This window comes from Nyctereutes procyonoides, unplaced genomic scaffold (assembly GCF_905146905.1).
Source record: "Nyctereutes procyonoides isolate TBG_1078 unplaced genomic scaffold, NYPRO_anot_genome, whole genome shotgun sequence".
Lineage (NCBI taxonomy): Eukaryota > Metazoa > Chordata > Mammalia > Carnivora > Canidae > Nyctereutes > Nyctereutes procyonoides.
The window spans coordinates 24,678,860-24,697,964 of NW_026575049.1; the positions used below are offsets into that span (position 1 = coordinate 24,678,860).

The window sequence follows — 19,105 nt, forward strand, 5'->3', positions numbered from 1 at the left end:
ATCCCAACAAGGCAGGGAGCCAAGTGAACTGTGTCCCCTATATCCAGCCTACTCCACAGAGGGCTACTTTCTACTCTCTACCTTCCAGGGAAGTACTCTAGGGAAACAGTATGGTTGAGCGGTAAAAACCTGGGTTCTGTGATCAAACAAATCTGCATTCAAGATCCTGCCCTGCTGCATGCTGGCTGTGACCTCAGACAAGCCGTTCAGCCTCTCTGGTTCTCAAACTAATGAACTTACTTCTTAGGGGTGCTGTGAAGCATGAAGGAGGTAGTCTTTGTAAACTAAGACCTAGTTCAGTGACTAGTATCTCTAACAGCAGCGATGGTGTGGCACACACTTAACACACCCCCACAACAGCCAATTTCAATGGCTCAGCACACCCCTTTCCTCCCTGCTTCAGGCCAGCATGTTATAGTTATGGAGTGACTGCCTCCTCACCAGCATATAAGCCCTTCCTTCCACAGGCAGGGCCCTTGTCTTAAACCAGCTCTACAGCTCTCTCAGTGAACAAGAAGAACACCACAAATGTCCAGCAGAAGGTGAAGGAACCCAGCTACACAGCACCAAAGTATGGGAGGTTAGAGGAGCTTCTGAGACCTCTTGGGTTCCTCCTGCAACTGCCCCTAGAATTCAAGCTTCCAGTCAGAAGCTGTCTCAGTCTCTTCAGGATGAAAGTAGAAATACTCCCAGTGGGCCCAACTTCCCCCAGTACCCGACTTCGATGATGAAAATACTACAAATGTGGGGCACCTGGGTACCTAAGTCAGTTAAAGCATCTGACTTCAGGTAACGTCATGATCTTGGGGTCCTGGGAATCCCTGCTCAGTGGGGAGTCTGCTTCTCCCTCTGCCCCGCTATTTACTCTCGCTCTCAAATAAATGAATAAAATCTTGGGGGGGGGGGATACTACTACAAATGTAATTCTAAACCTTATTCTCCCAATGTTGCCCTTCGACTTCGAAAATAAAATCAGAAAGCCAACAGATTCACTTCCGCCTCTTCTCCCAACTCTGAGAGCAGCATCCAAAAAGCTTTCCTGAACTACTACATACTCGAAGTCCATGGAGATTAGGGGAGGAACGAGAAGGTTTCTTAGAGCCAGTCTTTTTTTTAACCTAAGAGCTCAGGATAAAAAGGCAATGGTGCTGCAGCCCATCTCCAGGACTGGGGATGGAGACTAACATTCACCAAGTGACTGGACCCTGCACCAGATTTGCTCTGGGTACTTTACACACACAGTCCTACTTAATACAACTATCCTGGGAGGCAGATGGTACTAAGCCCATTTAAAGATGAAGAAACCGAGGTTGCAGAATGCTAAATAAAGAACAGCACCTACAAGTTCTTTTGGAAACAATCTGAGGAAAAAATCTGCCCCTATTCTTAATGTTAGAAAGGGCTTATTCTTTTATTTTTATTTTTGGGGGCTTATTCTTTTAAAACTTAAATAAAAACCAAAATAAATACAAAATTTTTAAAAGAGCCCATCTCTACAATATCAAAAACTATTCAAAAATTTTTAGTGTTTGAGAGCTTATAAAATTTTTCAGATATTATTAGGCCTTCAAGACCTTTCTTAATGGGAAAGTGGCAATTAATCATCCTGTTTTGCAGAGGTGTAACCCGAGGGCCACAGAGGGCTGAAATCTTGCTTGAAGCCACTGATAAAGAGAAGGATAGCTAAGTCGGTGCAGAGGGTCTCTCTCAGGGTCCTGATATTCTTTATGCTTTTTAAAGAATGCAAGCAACCTCCCTGTAGTCCCTCCTGTCCTGCATTCTGAGAGGCCCAGAGCCTACCACTGCCTTCAAAACCAAGTACAGGGAAAAACAAGTGTGTCAAAGAAAGCTGGAGCCAATAAAGACAGACCACTCAAGTATCAACACTCACTTGAAGTACTAACCAGATGGCCCTCTGGGAGGCATCAGGTTCCAGAAAAAGGCCACAGACAGAAAGAACAGGGTTTGTTGCTGAAATAATGTTCATACTCAGGTGAGGGACCCTGGGAAAGGCACTTGACCCCATCCAGCTTCCTCACCTGTGAAATACAGGTACTTGTTTAGAGTTGATGTTAGGATCAAGAATTTACCAACAGGGATCCCTGGGTGGCGCAGCGGTTTGGTGCCTGCCTTTGGCCCAGGGCGCGATCCTGGGGACCCAGGATCGAATCCCACATCGGGCTCCCGGTGCATGGAGCCTGCTTCTCCTTCTGCCTGTATCTCTGCCTCTCTCTCTCTCTCTCTCTCTCTCTCTCTCTCTCTCTCTCTCTCTGTGAGTATCATAAATAAATAAAAATGTTTTTAAAAAAATTCTTTAAAAAAAGAATTTACCAACAGGAGTGCCTGGGTGACTCAGTCGGTTAAAGTCTGCCTTTGGCTCAGGTCATGATCCTGGAATCTGGGGATGGAACCTCGAATCGGACTCCCTGCTCAGTGGGGAGTCTGCTTCTCCTTCTGCCCCTCACCCTCCTTAGGCTCTCTCTCTCCCAAATACGTACATAAAATCTTTTTTTAAAATTTATAAACAAGGGATCCCTGGGTGGCTCATCTGTTTAGCGCCTGCCTTTGGCCCAGGGCGCGATCCTGGAGTCCTGGGATTGAGTCCCACGTCGGGCTCCAGGCATGGAGCCTGCTTCTCCCTCTGCCTGTGTCTCTGCGCCTCTATCATGAATAAACAAATAAATCTTAAAAAAAAAAATCTATTAAAAAAAATCTATAAACAAACTTTGGCTATGTTACAAGTACTATCCAAACACATAACTACCAAATACAAGTTCACCCATCCCTCAAATGCTTAGGCCACAAACCTAGGAGTCATCTTTAATTATTCCCTATCCCTCACACTCCCTGGCCAACCCATCTGCCTCCAAAATATCTCCACTACCAGAACCCTCGTCCCAGACACCATCACCACTCCCTGGATGATTCCAATAGCCCCCATTGGTCTCCCTACCTCTCTTTTGTCCCCCTGTGGTCCATCATCCATCCAGCAACCCAAACGATTTTTTTAAAGATTTTATTTATTTATTCATGAGAGACACAGAGAGAAGCCAGAGACACAGGCAGAGGAAGAAGCAGGCTCCTCGAAGGGAGCCCGATGTGGGACTCGAACTCCGGGATCACACCTTGAGCCTAAGACACTCAACCGCTGAGCCATCCAGGCATCCCTCAAACTATTTTCTCTAACCATAAATCAAATCCTGTCACTCACTGTCTTAAACCTTCCAGTGGGGGTTGGGGGACAAACCTTCCAAGGGATCTTCATTCCACTTGGGGTAAAACTCAAGCCCACATGACCTTGGCTCCTACCTCTTGCTCAGACCTTCCTCTCCTTTCAACCACTCTGCCACACTGGCATTAGATTTTATTTTTAAGTGATCTCTACACCTAACATGGGGCTTGAACCTACAACCCCAAGATCAAGAGTCACATGCTCCACCAACTGAGCTAGCCAGGTGCCCCAACACTGGCCTTATTTCTTACCTTCAACACACTAAGCTCATACCTGTATCAGGTGTACATGCTGCTCCTACTTAATGTCTTTCTTCCCAAAACACTGAATGAAGGGCCGGGGCGCCCGGGTGGCTCAGTCAGTTAAGCATCTGCCTTTGACTTAGGTCATAATCTAGCAGTTCTGGGATCAAGCCCAGTGTTGGGCTCCCTCCTCAGCAGGGAGTGTGCTTCTCCCTTTCTGTCTGACCTGACCCTCCTCTCCCTCATACTCGTGCTCTTAAATAAATAAAATCTTTAAAAACATATATATATATCTAAGGGCTGCCTTATCACTTAAGTATCAGCTCAAATGTCACCTCTTCTGAAGGGCATTCCCCAACCACTACAGTTAAAGCCATGTCACAGCTCCACACTTATCCTCTCTACCACACGATCCTATTTTACCTTCCTTGTAGTACTTAGTAGCTATGATTTTGTCTACTTGCTTATTTTCTGTTTGCCAAGAACTACAATATAAGATCCACTATTCTTGTTCACTATTGCACTAGCAGGGTGTAGAACATTCAATGTAAAGCATTCAATGAACATTTTGTTAACAGCAAGTTGAAAAGTCAACAATGTGCTCCCCTAGTTCTCAAGATGGGGACTCTACTCCCTCTGCCCAAATTTTAGATTGGAAGTTTATTTACTCGTCCGTTCAATCATTCATTCATTTATTCAAGTCAATAGCTCCCTATAGGATACCTGAGATGCTGCTACAGTGACATGTAACCAGAATGACCTGTTTCATAATTCTCAAGGTTGTTGGGAGTTTTTTTTAACATGGCACTTTATAGAGAACTTCTGCCAAATTTGTCAGACTCCTTTGGTAGTTAAATACCATCTCAGATTTACATGTGAGGTTACAGGACTTCCCCAAGGCCACATGATGAGAACTCAGCAACCCAGTATGTCAAGGCAAAACCAAAGACCTAAGAAACATATTTGTAAATGGCCAACCCCTTATATCTACCACCCAGAGTCATGAGCACACAAATAAAAAATAAACACCAGAGAGTAAATGAGGATTTTCAAAATGTTCCCCGCATTTTCTTCATTATTTCTAATGTTACCAGCTGGTGACAGGCACGGTTAAATAATGGAACACTTCCAACTCAAGGAAATCTGTTCTCAGGTTATGAAACATTAATGGTACCCTGGCTGATAGACTGAGTCTTGATGTCAAAGGGAAGCAGTATAATGCAGGTGCTAGGACCTCAGACTCTGGAATCAAAAAGGTACAAATTCAAATTATACCTGCTAACAATTGATAAGGCCCTAGGCAAGTTTATTTCAATTTACTTAATTATACAGCACTAACTAGGTACAGGCAGGGTTCTAAATAGTTTGCACCTATAATATGGTAATTAGATAAGCCAAATGTACTATCCTTATCTGTATCTTACAGGTGAGGAAACAGGCAGAGGGGTCAAGTACCCTGCCCAAAAGTGAGTATTAGAGTCAGCTTTCAAGTCTAGACAGTGTGATGCCAGAATCCATGTTCTTAACCATCATACTGTATTTCTTCTCTAATCCTTCGTCTTGAAGACAGAGCCGATAGGTCTGATCTCACAGGATCATGTGAGATTACTGGCACACAATAAGGTAAATGTTAGCTACTCTTAGTGGTAGTGGTAATCGCCATCACTGTATTATTTACCTTCACCTTTGGTCCAGCCAAGGGCAGAAGAAAAATATTTTGATTGAGAAAGACCTCAGAGGCCCTCTGCAGTAAAATATATTAGGATATAGTAGAAGCTCCATGAGAATGGGAAATGTCTGCTTTCCTTATCATTGTATTCAAAGCAAGTAGTGGGTACTCAATAAATATGCAGTGAATGAGGTAGGAATAAATTGAACACAAGGCCAGGGTTCTGGTAGTACCAGAAGAACCATCACTTCTCAAATGTAGCCAAACACAAAAGAGGTAAGTAAATTTACAAGGTTCTCAGAGCACAGTGTTAGCTGACCATTACTTAAGACAGCCTGGCTTAAGACAGGGAGGCAGTGTGGTATACTGCTGTTGTTCATCTTAGCTGAATGAACAAGGACACCTGGATTTTAATCCTGACTGTTATTGAAGTCACCCAGGCTCTCAAGGTCTTGGATTATCCATCTGTAAAAGAGAAGGTCGGACCATATATACAATGACCATAAACAAATATTCCTTTTCTCATCACTTCATAACAATCTGAATGGAAGCCTATTACCAAGTACTCAATAAGCATTTGTCAATGAAGATCATCCCAAACTGACAGATGATAAAACTAAAATTCAAAAGTAATTTGCTCAAGGTCACAGAGTCAGAATAGTGTATGAACTATGGCCCAGATCTCTTTCTATGCTGGTCTAACACTCATGTTTTCCAAGATCCTTTCTCAGTTAAAAAATACTATGATATCAGTCCTCTCTTCCAAGATTATTGAATCTGTAATCATTTAAACATCACATAATACTGCCTGACTTCACTACATCGTGGGGACAGCAGGATCAAGAAAAAACAATTACCTGTATTTCTATATTATTAACCTACAGTATCAAAAGATCTGAAGAGATAATTAGGGCAAACTCCTGTCTTTGCCCAGAATTGTGAGATCAGAAGTATTTAAGATAAGTGATCATATCATTTTAAACCATATGGTCTAAATTAAGGCAATGTGATTTTAAAAACAAAACGAAAAACCCCTTAGTAACACGTTTCCTGAAAGGATAGCACATAACTTCTTGAATTTTATTATCAAAGCTGTGCCACTTGATTCAAAGCAGATTCACAAAGTTAAATGTAAAAGGTTGTCAGAGAATTGGTTTGCTTTATTTTTATTAACAAAATACATGCTTGACATTGAAACCTTGCATGTAACACCTTCCTAGTGTTGTCAAGTTAGGAGTGAAGAAAACCATCTGGCAAGCACAGTCGATTTTCTAGATGGTCCATAACAGAAGAGTCAAGGTCAAACTGTTGAGTCTCTTTATCCTCCCATGTAGTAACTGAAAAGCAACTAACTGAGCTCAAAATACTCCATACTGGTACTTTCACAAGTACAAAGGTTAGCTCAAGGATCACATTCTGGATGACAGAAGACAGGCTGACATAAGAAAAAAAAAAAAGGGTAAGCGGGGCAGATGTTCAGGCCACAGCACTTCGGTGACACTCAGGAGAGCACAAACTTTCACGTACTTTCTAGCAGTTTCCTCACTTATCGAATGAAAATCATCATCTGACCAGATGATAATATGAATCAAATGACATGACGAGGAATTTAAACAGTTTTGCAATCTTGCAAAGATGATTACTGTCACCATTACTATTTACTACGTCTGGGCCAGGAAAGTCCCCTGGCATTCTTGGCTATATGTTCCGCAGGATCCTCTTAAAATGGAACGCAGTACTAATCTCTTCTACAGTCTCCAGGCCTAGCAATCGTAGATGCACCTGGCTAGCAAGTCTCCGCTGCCGAGAGAGAAGTGAGGCCTTCAGATTCTGGGCCTAGCGGCCTCGACTACGACCGCGCCCCCCAGTCACCTTGTCCTCACCTTGAGGAACGGAAAGACACTACAAGAGAGGGGAGTGCAGTCCTCAGAAAGGGGTGCCCCTCCACTCTTCACCTGACCGCCGCTGCTTGGACCTACGCTTCCACGGGGCGGGGACAGGGCTAGGAGAGCTGAGCCGGGGACGCCTTGACCTCGGGCGCGGGAGGAGCGGGCACCGGCGCTGGGCCCGCGGCCGCGACAGGTATATGAAAAGTCGGCGGGAGGTCGGGCCCGCCTCGCATCGCCTCGCCCACAGCCGCAGGCACCGTAGGAGGTACCCCGCCCTCGTGAACCAAGAGGGCCCTGAGCTCACTCACCTGCAGCCGGGTCACCAGTAGGCTGTAAGGCGCCATTTTGTGCACTGACAAAGATGAAGTCGCGTGAAAATGACGTACGACACTGCGTATTTATAGCTTTGGGGCAGGGGCGTGGCCTGACGGGAAACACGTAACGGCGAAGGCGGGGCCTCCGCAGAGGCGCGGGAGCCGGGCAACCGTAGTGGGCTAGAAACCGTCCCGCGCTAGAAACGAAGGCCTGAAAGGAAAAGAGCTCCGTAAGAACACTTGTGGAAATAAATACCGGACACAAAGATGTGTTATTAAAAGGCAAGTTTCAGTTGTGTCTTCCATCCAAATCTCGGAAAGGCATTTATTTTTCCATGACTTTCATGCACCTGCCAGGACCTAGCTCCTTAAGCTAAGACGGAAACTCCTACTTTTTAACTTAAGGTTTGATCACGCGAGAACGAGCGAGAGCGAGCGGGGCTTGAGAAGCTTGGGGGACCAATCACGGCGACCGGCAGGCTGGAAAATGGAGGTTAAAGGTCGGGCGGAAGTTCCTTAAGCTTCCGGTGACCGGTCTGCGTTGGCACTATGGCTAAACATCACCCGGATTTGATTTTTTGCCGCAAGCAGGCTGGTGTTGGTGAGGCAGCGTCCTGCCCCGGCTGTCTGAGTGGGGATTGTATTAGGAGCTGGGGGGTCAGAGGTTCCCATCTCATCCTTAGGGTTTTGTCTCTGAAGCGCCAGGTTTCCCGCCTCACGGTTGGTAGCATGGCTGCGCGCGGGTTTGTGGGCTGTGTGCAAAGAGGGCGGGGGCCTGGGAGCCAGAGGCGGGCGGCCGAAGTCAGGTCCGAAGAAACTGAGACAGCCCGGGCCCTGGGGGCGGCCTCATACGGGCGTGGGTTTGCCTCGGATGGAAGTTTATGCGGGTAAGATGAATAAGAGCCCTTAGGGCTCACTGCAGTCCCTGCTGTGTCGCCACCCCAAACTCGAGGATCTTTCCCTTTTTTCGTCAAAACCAATGCTAATATACTCTTTACCATTTTTGATCTTGCAGCCATCGGAAGACTGTGTGAAAAATGTGAGTGGAACACGCCCTCCCAAACACCCCACTCCTTCCCCCTCACGACTTGTGTAGAGCCGGCAAACGGGCATTTCCAGCAGTGCCACAAAGAGGGCTTTGAGTAGATGTGCCTGGAAGTATGTGAACTGAGTACTAGGCCGCACCCATAGGCCCTCTCCACCTCCTCGCTCCTCACTTGCACGCATTAAACATTATGTTTAGGTTTCGAGAAAATCTCTAGGTTTGGACAGGAGAGAGCTTGACCGCATCCTCCAAAACACACATACCCAGTCCTTTCCGGTAATGATAGAGACTTCTTGTCTGTGAGGCAATGTTCTAAGCTTTCAGTAGATTAGTTGGTTAACTTCAGTCTTGAGGGGATTGGGGTGGACACTGGGTAGGCTGAGTTTTGTAATACCAAAAAAAAAGGGTCCTAAAGTCACTGTCGGGCGGAGACCAGTGTATTTCCCCATAGCAGGAGAAGGGCACGCCTGTCGACTTGAAGTACTTGCGGATGAGCATAATTCCATTCTCTGTTCTTCACAGGTGATGGCAAATGTGTGATCTGTGATTCGTACGTGCGTCCCTGCACTCTGGTGCGCATATGTGATGAGTGTAATTATGGCTCTTACCAGGGGCGCTGTGTGATCTGCGGAGGCCCTGGAGTCTCTGATGCCTATTATTGTAAGGAGTGCACCATCCAGGAGAAGGATGTGAGTGTATCTTTGCTGCTCTTATTTAGTAACTCTTTGTCAACCACGGCAAACTCCTATTGGCTGCGGAGATTACTGTGTTCAGGTAGTCACCCAGGTTATAATTTCCTCAAGTTCTGTAAGCTGAGCTGGGTGTAGTCCATAAAAGGCAGTTATTTTGCATCAAGGGCTAAAATGCAAAAGAAGCAAATCTTTATCAACGTCAGCAGTTTGGTGAGTGCTCTCTATTCCTTTGATGTCTCTGATTATTCATATTCAGAAACAACATCCTGCACTTTGTGAGTCCTGGCACAGTGCATAGTATGTAAGCTACTCGGTCATTTTCTTTACTACCATTAAAGATTGCTGGAGTGGATGTGGTGACAGCTGAATTTGGGACAACTAAGTTGATTTCCGCTTTAACTGGCTAAAGGATGCCTTTGGTCTGATAGTGCAGAATTGTGATTCTGTCTCGTGTCATCTTTGTTCCTTGACAATATGTGGTGGCAGTGGCTGTTGCTCAGTTTCTTCAGTCGAGGGGGGCACCTGAGTGGTTCATTGGTTGAGCATCTGCCTTTGGCTCAGGTCATGATCCTAGGGTCCTAGGATCGAGTCCCGCATCAGGTTCCCCATGGGGAGCCTGCTTCTCCCTCTGCCTGTGTCTCTGCATCTCTCACGAATAAATAAATAAAATCTTTTAAAAAAAATTCCTTCAGTCAAATGCCAGGATAGAGGGGTTATAGATCTATACTAAAGGCAAGTTTTACTGTTACTGTTTAGGTTGGAAGCATAAGCCTTCTTAGAAGGGTGGGGAATTTGAATCCACTTGTTTTCTTCTCCTTATGACAGTAAAAAGAAGTGTCATAATAGTACCACTAAGCTAGTAGTAGGTACCTGGTTACTTAATTTAGGGTAAGGGAAAAGATCCATGAGGAGTGCCTGGGTGATTCAGTAGGTTGAGCAACTGACTCTTGGTTTCAGCTCAGGTCATGATCTCAGGGTCCTGGGATCTAGTCCCGAGTCAGGCTCAAGACATGATTCTCAATGTTCCCATGTGCAAAGAGTAAGTAGTTTATAGATGTCATTCTTTATTCTTCACAGTAACCTAATTAAGTAGGGATAATCGTTATCCTCATTTTATAGTCTATCACTCAGCTAATAAGTGGCAAGCATAGTTGTCTGACTAAAGCTAGTGGTGTCTCCATTATTACACTTTGCGCATGTTGAGTAAAAACACCTAGCCCCCTCAGCAGTCTAAATATTTGGATCCTGTCTACCCAGTAAGTGGACCGTATCTGGCCAGATGAGACTGTTTTCTTATACTACTATGTCTTCTGATTTTTTAGGAAGATGGGAAAGGTCATAGATGACATACCAATCATCCTGTCCTGAACTCTGATTTGCATTTACCTTTGCCTGTCAAAGCATAGCCTTATCTAGCTGATTCACTGGCTAGGTTGCACTCCTTTAGAGAAAGGACCTTGGTTTGGTTATTTATCTCTTTTCCCTGAGTTCTTGGTATAGTGCCTGGTATGTATTATGAGCATTGTCCACATTTTTGGTGCTTCCCCTGTAAGCCATCCATAGGAGTGCCCCATAGAAACTATCTGGTATATAGGAAGTGTTTGGTAAGTACTTATAATCTTTTTTTTATGATTTATTTATTTATTTATTCATTCATTCAGAGAGAAAGGCAGAGACACAGGCAGAGGGAGAAGCAGGCTCCATGCAGGAAGCCCTATGTGGGACTCGATCCCGGGTCTCCAGGATCACACCCCGGGCTGCAGGCGGCGCTAAACTGCTGCGCCACTGGGGCTGTGCCACTGGGGCTGCCCACTTATAATCTTTAAGGAGTGAAGCCATGGGAAGGTGACAACAGTGACAAGAAAGTATGAACAGGTCTTAAACTACCTACAGAGCCCATGAGGACAACATTTTCTTGAACTTTTTCATGGTTGTAGCTAGAGTTTTTGTCTGAAGTAAGCTTGTAACCAGAGTGCGTAATGAATGTTAATTACTGTCTGACTTATTTGCGTGTGGTGCATCAACTGATACTTTGGACCTTAGTGCTTTGTTCTTTTCCTGAGAATTATTCTAGACGTCACTCCGCCTACTTCATACTGTACAGGAATGTTCTGAGGATACTTGAGATGGCATCTAGCTTACATATACTCAGCAATAGTTTCCAAGGAACACAGAGCAGTCCAGTGACACGATCCAGCCTCTCAGCCTTCCAGATCTTGTAGATTAAGTCCCTAAGACTTTTTTCCTAGGCAGAAATCTTCCTGCAACCAAAGCAAGCCCAGTTATTGTACTCCTCTTCCTGCCGTTTTCATAATATATAAGAAGATTAGACCCGTGAACTAAACAGGTGTTCTCACTTAGTTTTTCAGCTTCAAAAATACTCAGGAGTCCTATCTGTGGGCGCTGCTGCCATAAGACTATAGTTTCTTATAGGGCAGCCTCATACTGATCTGATGTCCCCTTAACCCTCAGTTTCTTTACTTCAGACCAGAAGATAAGGAGAATAGCCACTAACATTTATAGTCTCTTGCTGTGTGCCCCAAACTGTGCTGAACGTTTTTTAAGATTTTATTTATTCATGAGAGACACAGAGAGGCAAAGACACAAGCAGAAGGAGAAGCCGGCTCCATGCAGGGAGCCCAATGTGGGACGCGATCCCTGAACTCCAGGATCACACTCCGAACCAAAAGCAGAGCTCAACCACCAAGCCATCCAAGTGTTCCTGTGCTGAATATTCTTTTCCAAAAGTTCTTTGTGATACAAATGAGAAAACTAAGTCTTCTAGATGTTAAGCAGCTTGGGCCAAGGTCACATGGCTAATCAGTGGCAGATCCGGGACTAGAACACAGGTTGTCTGATTCCCCGTATCTCATGTCCTTTGTTTCATTATTGTCCCCCTAAAGAGAAAAGTTAAAATTCAAATTATATTTTCTTTCTAATAAGGGAAATTCAATACTAAGGAATACAGATTTTGTTGGGTGAGGATAAACATAAACCATGGTAATGTTGAAGATGGTTTCATCACCTTTGAAAATGGTCAAACTTAAAGTACTTCTCCAAATGACCTCACTATTGCTCTTCCCCCTGTTTAAGTGAAGAGCAGAGCTGTTTGTAAAAAGGATATTTGGTACTTTTCAAAGTTAATGTATTTTTATAAGATATTTGTTTATTCATGAGAGATACAGAGAGGCAGAGACGTAGAGGGAGAAGCAGGCTCCCTCTGGGGATCCCAACACAGGACTCGGTCCCAGGACCCCAGGATCACAACCTAAGCCAAAGGCAGATGCCCAACCACAGGGCCACCCAGGTGCCCCAATCCCTGTTATTTCACGGATACATTTATTGAGAGCTTGAAGGTCTTCCAATGGACATATAATACTATATGGCAGAGGGAGAAGCAGGCTCCATGAAGGGAGCCCAATGTGGGACTTGATTCCAGAACTCCAGGATCATGCCCTGAGCCAAAGGCAGACGCTCAGCCATTGAGCCACCCAGGTGTCCCAGATTTTTTGTTTTTAAGAAATCTTTTTACCCAGTGTGGAGCTCAAACTCAACTATCCTGAGATCAAGAGTTGAGATCAAGAGTTAGAATCAGTGCTCTACTGACTGAGCCAGCAAGGTGCCGCATCCTCCAAGGTTTTTTTTTAACAGTCCTTCCATCTTCGTTTCCATGCTGTCCATTCACAGGCATGTTCAACAAAAGCCAAGAGCACATCCTCACCTCCTACAGCATTGATAGAATTTGAGAAGAAGTAAACCCTTGGGAGATATGTAGAAAATAAAAAGCAGGAGTATTTAGGCAGGAAAACAGGAAATTGTGAGTCTGTGAGAGAAAATAGCTTAAAAACCAAAGATTTTGTAATCTTTTTTATTCATGAGAGACACAGAGAGAGAGGCAGAGACACAGGCAGAGAGAGAAGTAGGCTTCATGCAGGGAGCCCAACGTGGGACTCAATCCTAGGACTCCAAGATCATGTCCTGGGCTGAAGGCAGGCACTTAACTGCTGAGCCCCCCAGGCGTCACCTTTCATAATCTAATACATTGGTTTTCCAACTGTTTTTGTAAGGAGATGTTTTGTAAGAAGATGTGGAGTCCTATCTTCAAAAAGTATCTTACCAAAAGGGGGGGATATTTTATGCAGGGGTACCTGGCTGGCTTAGTTTGTAGGGCATGCAACTCTTAATCTCAGGGTTCAATTGTAAGTTGGAGTTCCACGTTGAGTGTAGAGATTACTTAAAAATAAAAAAAAAATTGGGATCCCTGGGTGGCGCCTGCCTTTGGCCCAGGGCGCTATCCTGGAGACCCGGGATCGAATCCCACGTCGGGCTCCCGGTGCATGGAGCCTGCTTCTCCCTCTGCCTATGTCTCTACCTCTCTCTCTGTGTGTGTGTGACTATCATAAATAAATAAAAATGTTTAAAAAATCTTAAAGTATCTTACACAGAAGTCGTGTGTGTGTGTGTGTGTGTGTGTGTGTGTGTGTGTGTGTGAGTGTGAGAGAGAGAGAGAGAACTTATTAAAGGCTAATCATAGGGCAGCCCAAGTGGCTCAGCGGTTTGGTGCCGCCTTCAGCCCAGGGTGTGATCCTGGAGACCCGGGATCGAGTCCCACGTCGGGCTCCCGGTGCATGGAGCCTGCTTCTCCCTCTGCCTATGTCTCTGCCTCTCTCTCTCTCTGTGTGTGTGACTATCATAAATAAATAAAAATGTTTAAAAAATCTTAAAGTATCTTACACACAAGTCGTGTGTGTGTGTGTGAGTGTGAGAGAGAGAGAGAGAGAACTTATTAAAGGCTAATCATAGGGCAGCCCAAGTGGCTCAGTGGTTTGGTGCCGCCTTCAGCCCAGGGTGTGATCCTGGAGACCCGGGATCGAGTCCCACGTCGGGCTCCCGGTGCATGGAGCCTGCTTCTCCCTCTGCCTATGTCTCTGCCTCTCTCTCTCTCTGTGTGTGTGACTATCATAAATAAATAAAAATGTTTAAAAAATCTTAAAGTATCTTACACACAAGTCGTGTGTGTGTGTGTGTGTGTGTGTGTGTGTGAGTGTGAGAGAGAGAGAGAGAGAACTTATTAAAGGCTAATCATAGGGCAGCCCAAGTGGCTCAGTGGTTTGGTGCCGCCTTCAGCCCAGGGTGTGATCCTGGAGACCCGGGATCGAGTCCCACGTCGGGCTCCCTGCGTGGAGCCTGCTTCTCCCTCTGCCTGTGTCTCTGCCTCTCTCTCTCTCTCACACTAATAAATAAAATATTTAAAAAAAAAAAAAAGGCTGATTATAGAGACACCTGGGTGACTCAGCAGTTGAGCGCCTGCCTTTGGCTCAGGGTGTGATCCCAGGATCTAGTCCCATATCCGGCTCCTCGTGGGGTGCCTACTTCTCATTCTGCCTGTGTCTCTGCCTCTCTCTCTGCCCCTCATGAATAAATAAATAAAATCTTTAAAAAAAAAAAAAATAAAGGGATGCCAGGTGGCTCAGTGGTTGAATGTCTGCCTTCGGCCCAAGGCGTGATCCTGGAGACCCAGGATCAAGTCCCACATCCGGCACCCTGTGTGGAGCCTGCTTCTCTCTCTGCCTGTGTCTCTGCCTCTCTCTCTCTTCATCTCTCATGAATAAATAAAATCTTTTAAAAAAATAAATAAATAAAAATAAAAGTCTGATTATATGTCAGGCACTGTTCTAAATATATTATTTATTGGTTCTTGTGTTTTCATAAGTAGGGAAATTATTTAAATATTTATTGATTTGTAGTTCTGTAGATAGGTTCTACCATTATAGTAATGATATATGTGACAAAAAAAGATGGAAGGAGATTAATAACATCAAAAGTCAGAACAGAACAGTGCAGTTTGGAGGATGGGCCCTTGTATCACTTGGCACGTAAGATGAACCCAGGCTCTACAGTTTGTAAACATGGACCTCATCTGGTCCACTTATTTTACAGTTAGGGAGTATGAGTCCAAAGAGAAGTGATATACCCATAGTCATGCAAGTCAGGCATAATAAGCCTAAACAGGCTATCATTATAGCACAATATTTCATAGCATCTCTAAAGATAAAGAGCTTAGAGCATTGTGGTGTTTAGTATCAGGCCATCTTCCAGGTGAGAGGCTGGTGTTCCTCATTTGTACCAGGATTTTCAATACGGAGTACATGGCTTGAGTTCCCATAGGGAGTTGTTGGGACTCCTTGACTCCCTCAGTTGGCCCTTCTCAAAGTGATATGCTATATATTTTCCAGAAAATAAGATGTTAGTGTTGGCTTTGTGGGTTTTTAGAGGTTTTTTTGTACAGTGTTGATATTGATCCCCAAAAGAGAAATCAGCTAAATTAGAAATAAGGATTTGATCAATTAATTCGTTCTAAAGCCCAGTGTCCCAGGGAACAACCTCCTTTGATTGATAAGTGTTTAATAAAATCAGACCTGCGAAAGTTTTCTGTAGTAGCATCTTCCCCAATTTTCCTCCCATCATCCCAGATGAACTGATAAAGTCATCATTTCTGCAGAACACAGCTTCCCCAGGGGCTTCACTAAAACCACTCAAGCTCACAAAATGGCCAGGGGAACATTTCATGACAAATCAGAGTATAGACCTTCAGCAGCCATCTCTATCACAGGAGTGGTCTTCCCCCAAGACCATGTGTCAAATTAAGTGAGTTAGTAAGGACACATGAAGCCCGGTTTTCTCATATTGGTATTTAACATGTAAAGTACTATTTCCTAAAGCCTTTAGTTGTTTTTGTTTTTTGTATTTTGCCTTGGTGGTATTATTCTTCCCTTTGTTGAGATAGTGGAGGGAAGCTAGAGTGCTTGATGTACAGATGATCATAACAGTTTATCTCTCCCTTGAGGAAAACGCTTTGGATATCTTAAGAGTTAAATTCTACCTCAGCTGTATCATATTAGCAACAAAAGTGGGTGAGAAACCCAACATTCTAAGTGCAGGCTACCCTGGCTAGAGAGTAGAATAGGCCCTGGCACATTCTAGATAATAGATTCTTTTTTTTTTTTTTTTAAGATTTTATTTATTTATTCATGACAGAGAAAGAGAGAGAGGCAGAGACACAGGCAGAGAGAGAGAAGCAGGCTCCATGCAGGGAGCCCGACGGGGGACCCAATCCTGGATCTCTAGGATCATACCCCATGCTGAAGACGGCGCTAAACCGCTGAGCCACCAGGGCTGCCCTAGATAATAGATTCTTGATGATTGAATAGGATAACTGGACGGATAAGGCAAATAAATGGCTAACCCCATTGATCCAAAAGTTATTTTTATCTTAAATTCCTTTCAGTTCAGAGTTAGACTTCTAACAATTTCTCTATCCTGTTTTCCAGAGAGATGGTTGCCCAAAGATTGTCAATTTGGGGAGCTCTAAGACAGATCTCTTCTACGAACGCAAAAAATATGGCTTCAAGAAGAGGTGATTGGTGGCTGGCTTCTTCCACCAAGCTGCTGCTGCCGCTGCCAGAAAAGATGCCTACCACCGCCAGCACAGAAGGAGTAGTGCAGAGCACCACCTGAGTGCCTGTTAGTACGCTGGCCCCTCTCCACCTTTCCTCTCCTCTTACCCAGACACGTGGTAGGAACAGAAAAAGAATCTTCACAGAGCACTCTGGCAGACCATAGCAGTGAAAAATTGATAGATTGGGTCATGATTTTTCTTGAATTCAAAAAACAAGCTTTGTTTTCCAAATTGCCATGTTCTCTCTACATTGAGAGCTTCTGAAACAGGAATAATACCATCTCAGTCTGCTGTTTGAGGAATTGACTGTGAAGCTACTGCAGTGAGAAACCTGTTCTTGGCAGCAGCTCTGATGGCAGCTATCCTTGATGAGACATCTGCAGTGTGGTGGAGAGCTCTCGGAACAATCAATGTGGGCATTGAATCTTGTAACACTTAGCAGGTGGTGCCTGTTCATGTTATTTTTCTTCTAAGAACTTGGAAACCCTTTCTGTTGCTGTTTTATTAATAAAGCAGGTGTTTCTTTTCTGGTACTCAGTCACAGTCCCAATTTAAGTTTAACTCTAGGAATTTGTTTTAGTCACCCAGGAATTTGTGATTCAGCATAGATGTATTGGGATTCATCAAGCACTTTGTGCTCTTATTACTCCTGGAAGGGATTCTAAACCATTGATGCCTTTCATTATAGATACATCAAGGTGGTTTTTAGAAACTTAACGGTTTTTTCTTTTTTAGAAACTTAACGGTTTTTTCTTCCTGTTCAACTTTAATTTGGACTGAAGAAATGACTTCCAGTAATGGTCAAAGTACTGAGATAAAATGTGTTCAAATTAATGAGTGCAGAGAACTTAACTTGGCTGATTTGTTTCATGAAGTACACATAAACATGTTTCCCTTTTTTTTTTAAGTAAATACACAGAATAAAGGCAAATGCTGACATACTGTTTATCCTCACACAACTATCAACTTTTTGCCTGCTAAAGGTGATCGGGTTATCCTAAGGAGGCACAATCATAATTTGAGACTTCTGTCAAGTGGTCTTTGACATTATGAAAGTGAAACAGGTTTTGAGTCCTTAGGAATGCAGGGGCTTGGCCCAGGTTACACTGAGATTTTTAAGAGCAAAGCCAAGGGGTAAAAAATCATCGTCTTTTGACTACTTGTCAGAGCTTTGGTATGAATCAACACTTGATTAATTGAGGTATATTGAGGGTCAAAAGTAGAATTAAAATATAATCTCTGCCTTCAAGAATTTTTTTTTTTTTTTAAGATTTTATTCATGAGAGACACAGAGGAGGCAGAGGGAGAAGCAGACTCCATGCAGGGAGCCCGATAGGGGACTAGATCTCGCAGAACTACGGGATCACGCCCTAAGCTGAAGGCAGACACTCAACCGCTGAGCCACCCAGGCACCCCTACCTTCAAGAAATTTAATAAGGGACGCTGCCAGAAACGGTTTAGAATAACCCTGGGAGGATTAGGAAGGTTCTTGGCCTACGTTGGGGGCACCTCAGGAAGGCCAGGGGAAGGTCATAGCCACAGAGTAACAATAATCCTTAAGGCTTTCCCATCTCATCTAGCAGTCTTCATACTCTACCCACTGGGGCTCGTTTCAGTTCCTCTAATGATGGGTCCCCCTTTTGTCCACCCTATTACACATCCTTCAGACTTTATTTTTTTTTTTTTTTTGTTCCTTCAGACTTTAGATAATATTTCCTCAAAAGATGCCTCTCCTGGCCCCCAATTCAAGTTAATTACTCTTGTAATCATTGCACCGTAGCATTTTGTTTATAGTGTTGGGTAATTATCAACAGTCCTCCATTAGGCAGTTTCCATGGTGGCCGTAACCAAGTCTGTTTGGCTCAGTAGGTAGCAACTACTCGGTATTAAATGAATAATTGAAGTCAAACTGGATAATAAACTTTGAAGGATATACTGGACCTACAGGCAAAGGAGGTGGGGTGGGCAGAAAAGGACATTTGTGGGGCAGCCTGGGTGGCTCAGTGGTTTAGCACTGCCTTCAGCCCAGGCGCAAGGTGTAATCCTGGAGTCCCGGGATCGAGTCCCACATCGGGCTCCCTGCATGGAGCCTGCTTCTCCTTCTGCCTATGTCTCTGCCTCTCTCTGTGTGTCTCTCATGGATAAATAAATAAAATCTTTAAAAAAAAGAAAAGGACATTTGTATGGGGGAAGCAATCTGAATGGGCAGTGTGTTTGAGGAGCTCTCTGAGCAGTTCTAAAGCATGAGTCAGGGATGGTGTATCAAGATTATAGAGGCCAGATAATTTTCAGATTAGAATTTGTCACTGAAAAAAAAAAAAGAATTTGTCACTGATTCTATAGTAATTTTAGGTTTTTTTTTTTTAATATTTTATTTATTCATGAGAGACACAGAAAGAGGCAGAGACACAGGCAGAGGGAGAAGCAGGCTCCATGCAGGGAGCCCGATGTGGGACTCAATCCCGGATTTCTGGGATCACGCCCTGGGCTGAAGACAACACTAAACCGCTGAGCCACCTGGGCTGCCCGTAATTTTAGTTTTAATGTGTACTGTAAATCACAA

The 19,105-nt window shown here is 44.2% G+C and overlaps 2 protein-coding genes across 2 annotated transcripts in view; one reads left to right on the forward strand and one right to left on the reverse strand.

The window, feature by feature from the left end:
• ACO2 (aconitase 2) overlaps positions 1-7,473 on the reverse strand; it is a 52,941-nt gene extending 45,468 nt beyond the window's left edge. Inside the window, exon 1 of the mRNA XM_055327869.1 lies at positions 7,341-7,473. Within this exon, the coding sequence (XP_055183844.1) occupies positions 7,341-7,376 (36 nt within the window). The 5' untranslated portion in view covers positions 7,377-7,473. The remainder of the gene's footprint in view (positions 1-7,340) is intronic.
• Positions 7,474-7,759: 286 nt separating this feature from the next.
• On the forward strand, positions 7,760-17,075 carry PHF5A (PHD finger protein 5A). Its single transcript, XM_055327872.1, has 4 exons — positions 7,760-7,947; positions 8,362-8,385; positions 8,914-9,080; positions 16,415-17,075. Exons 1-4 carry the CDS (start codon positions 7,896-7,898, stop codon positions 16,502-16,504), a joined length of 333 nt encoding a protein of 110 aa, XP_055183847.1. The 5' UTR covers positions 7,760-7,895; the 3' UTR covers positions 16,505-17,075.
• The last annotated feature ends 2,030 nt before the right edge of the window (positions 17,076-19,105 follow it).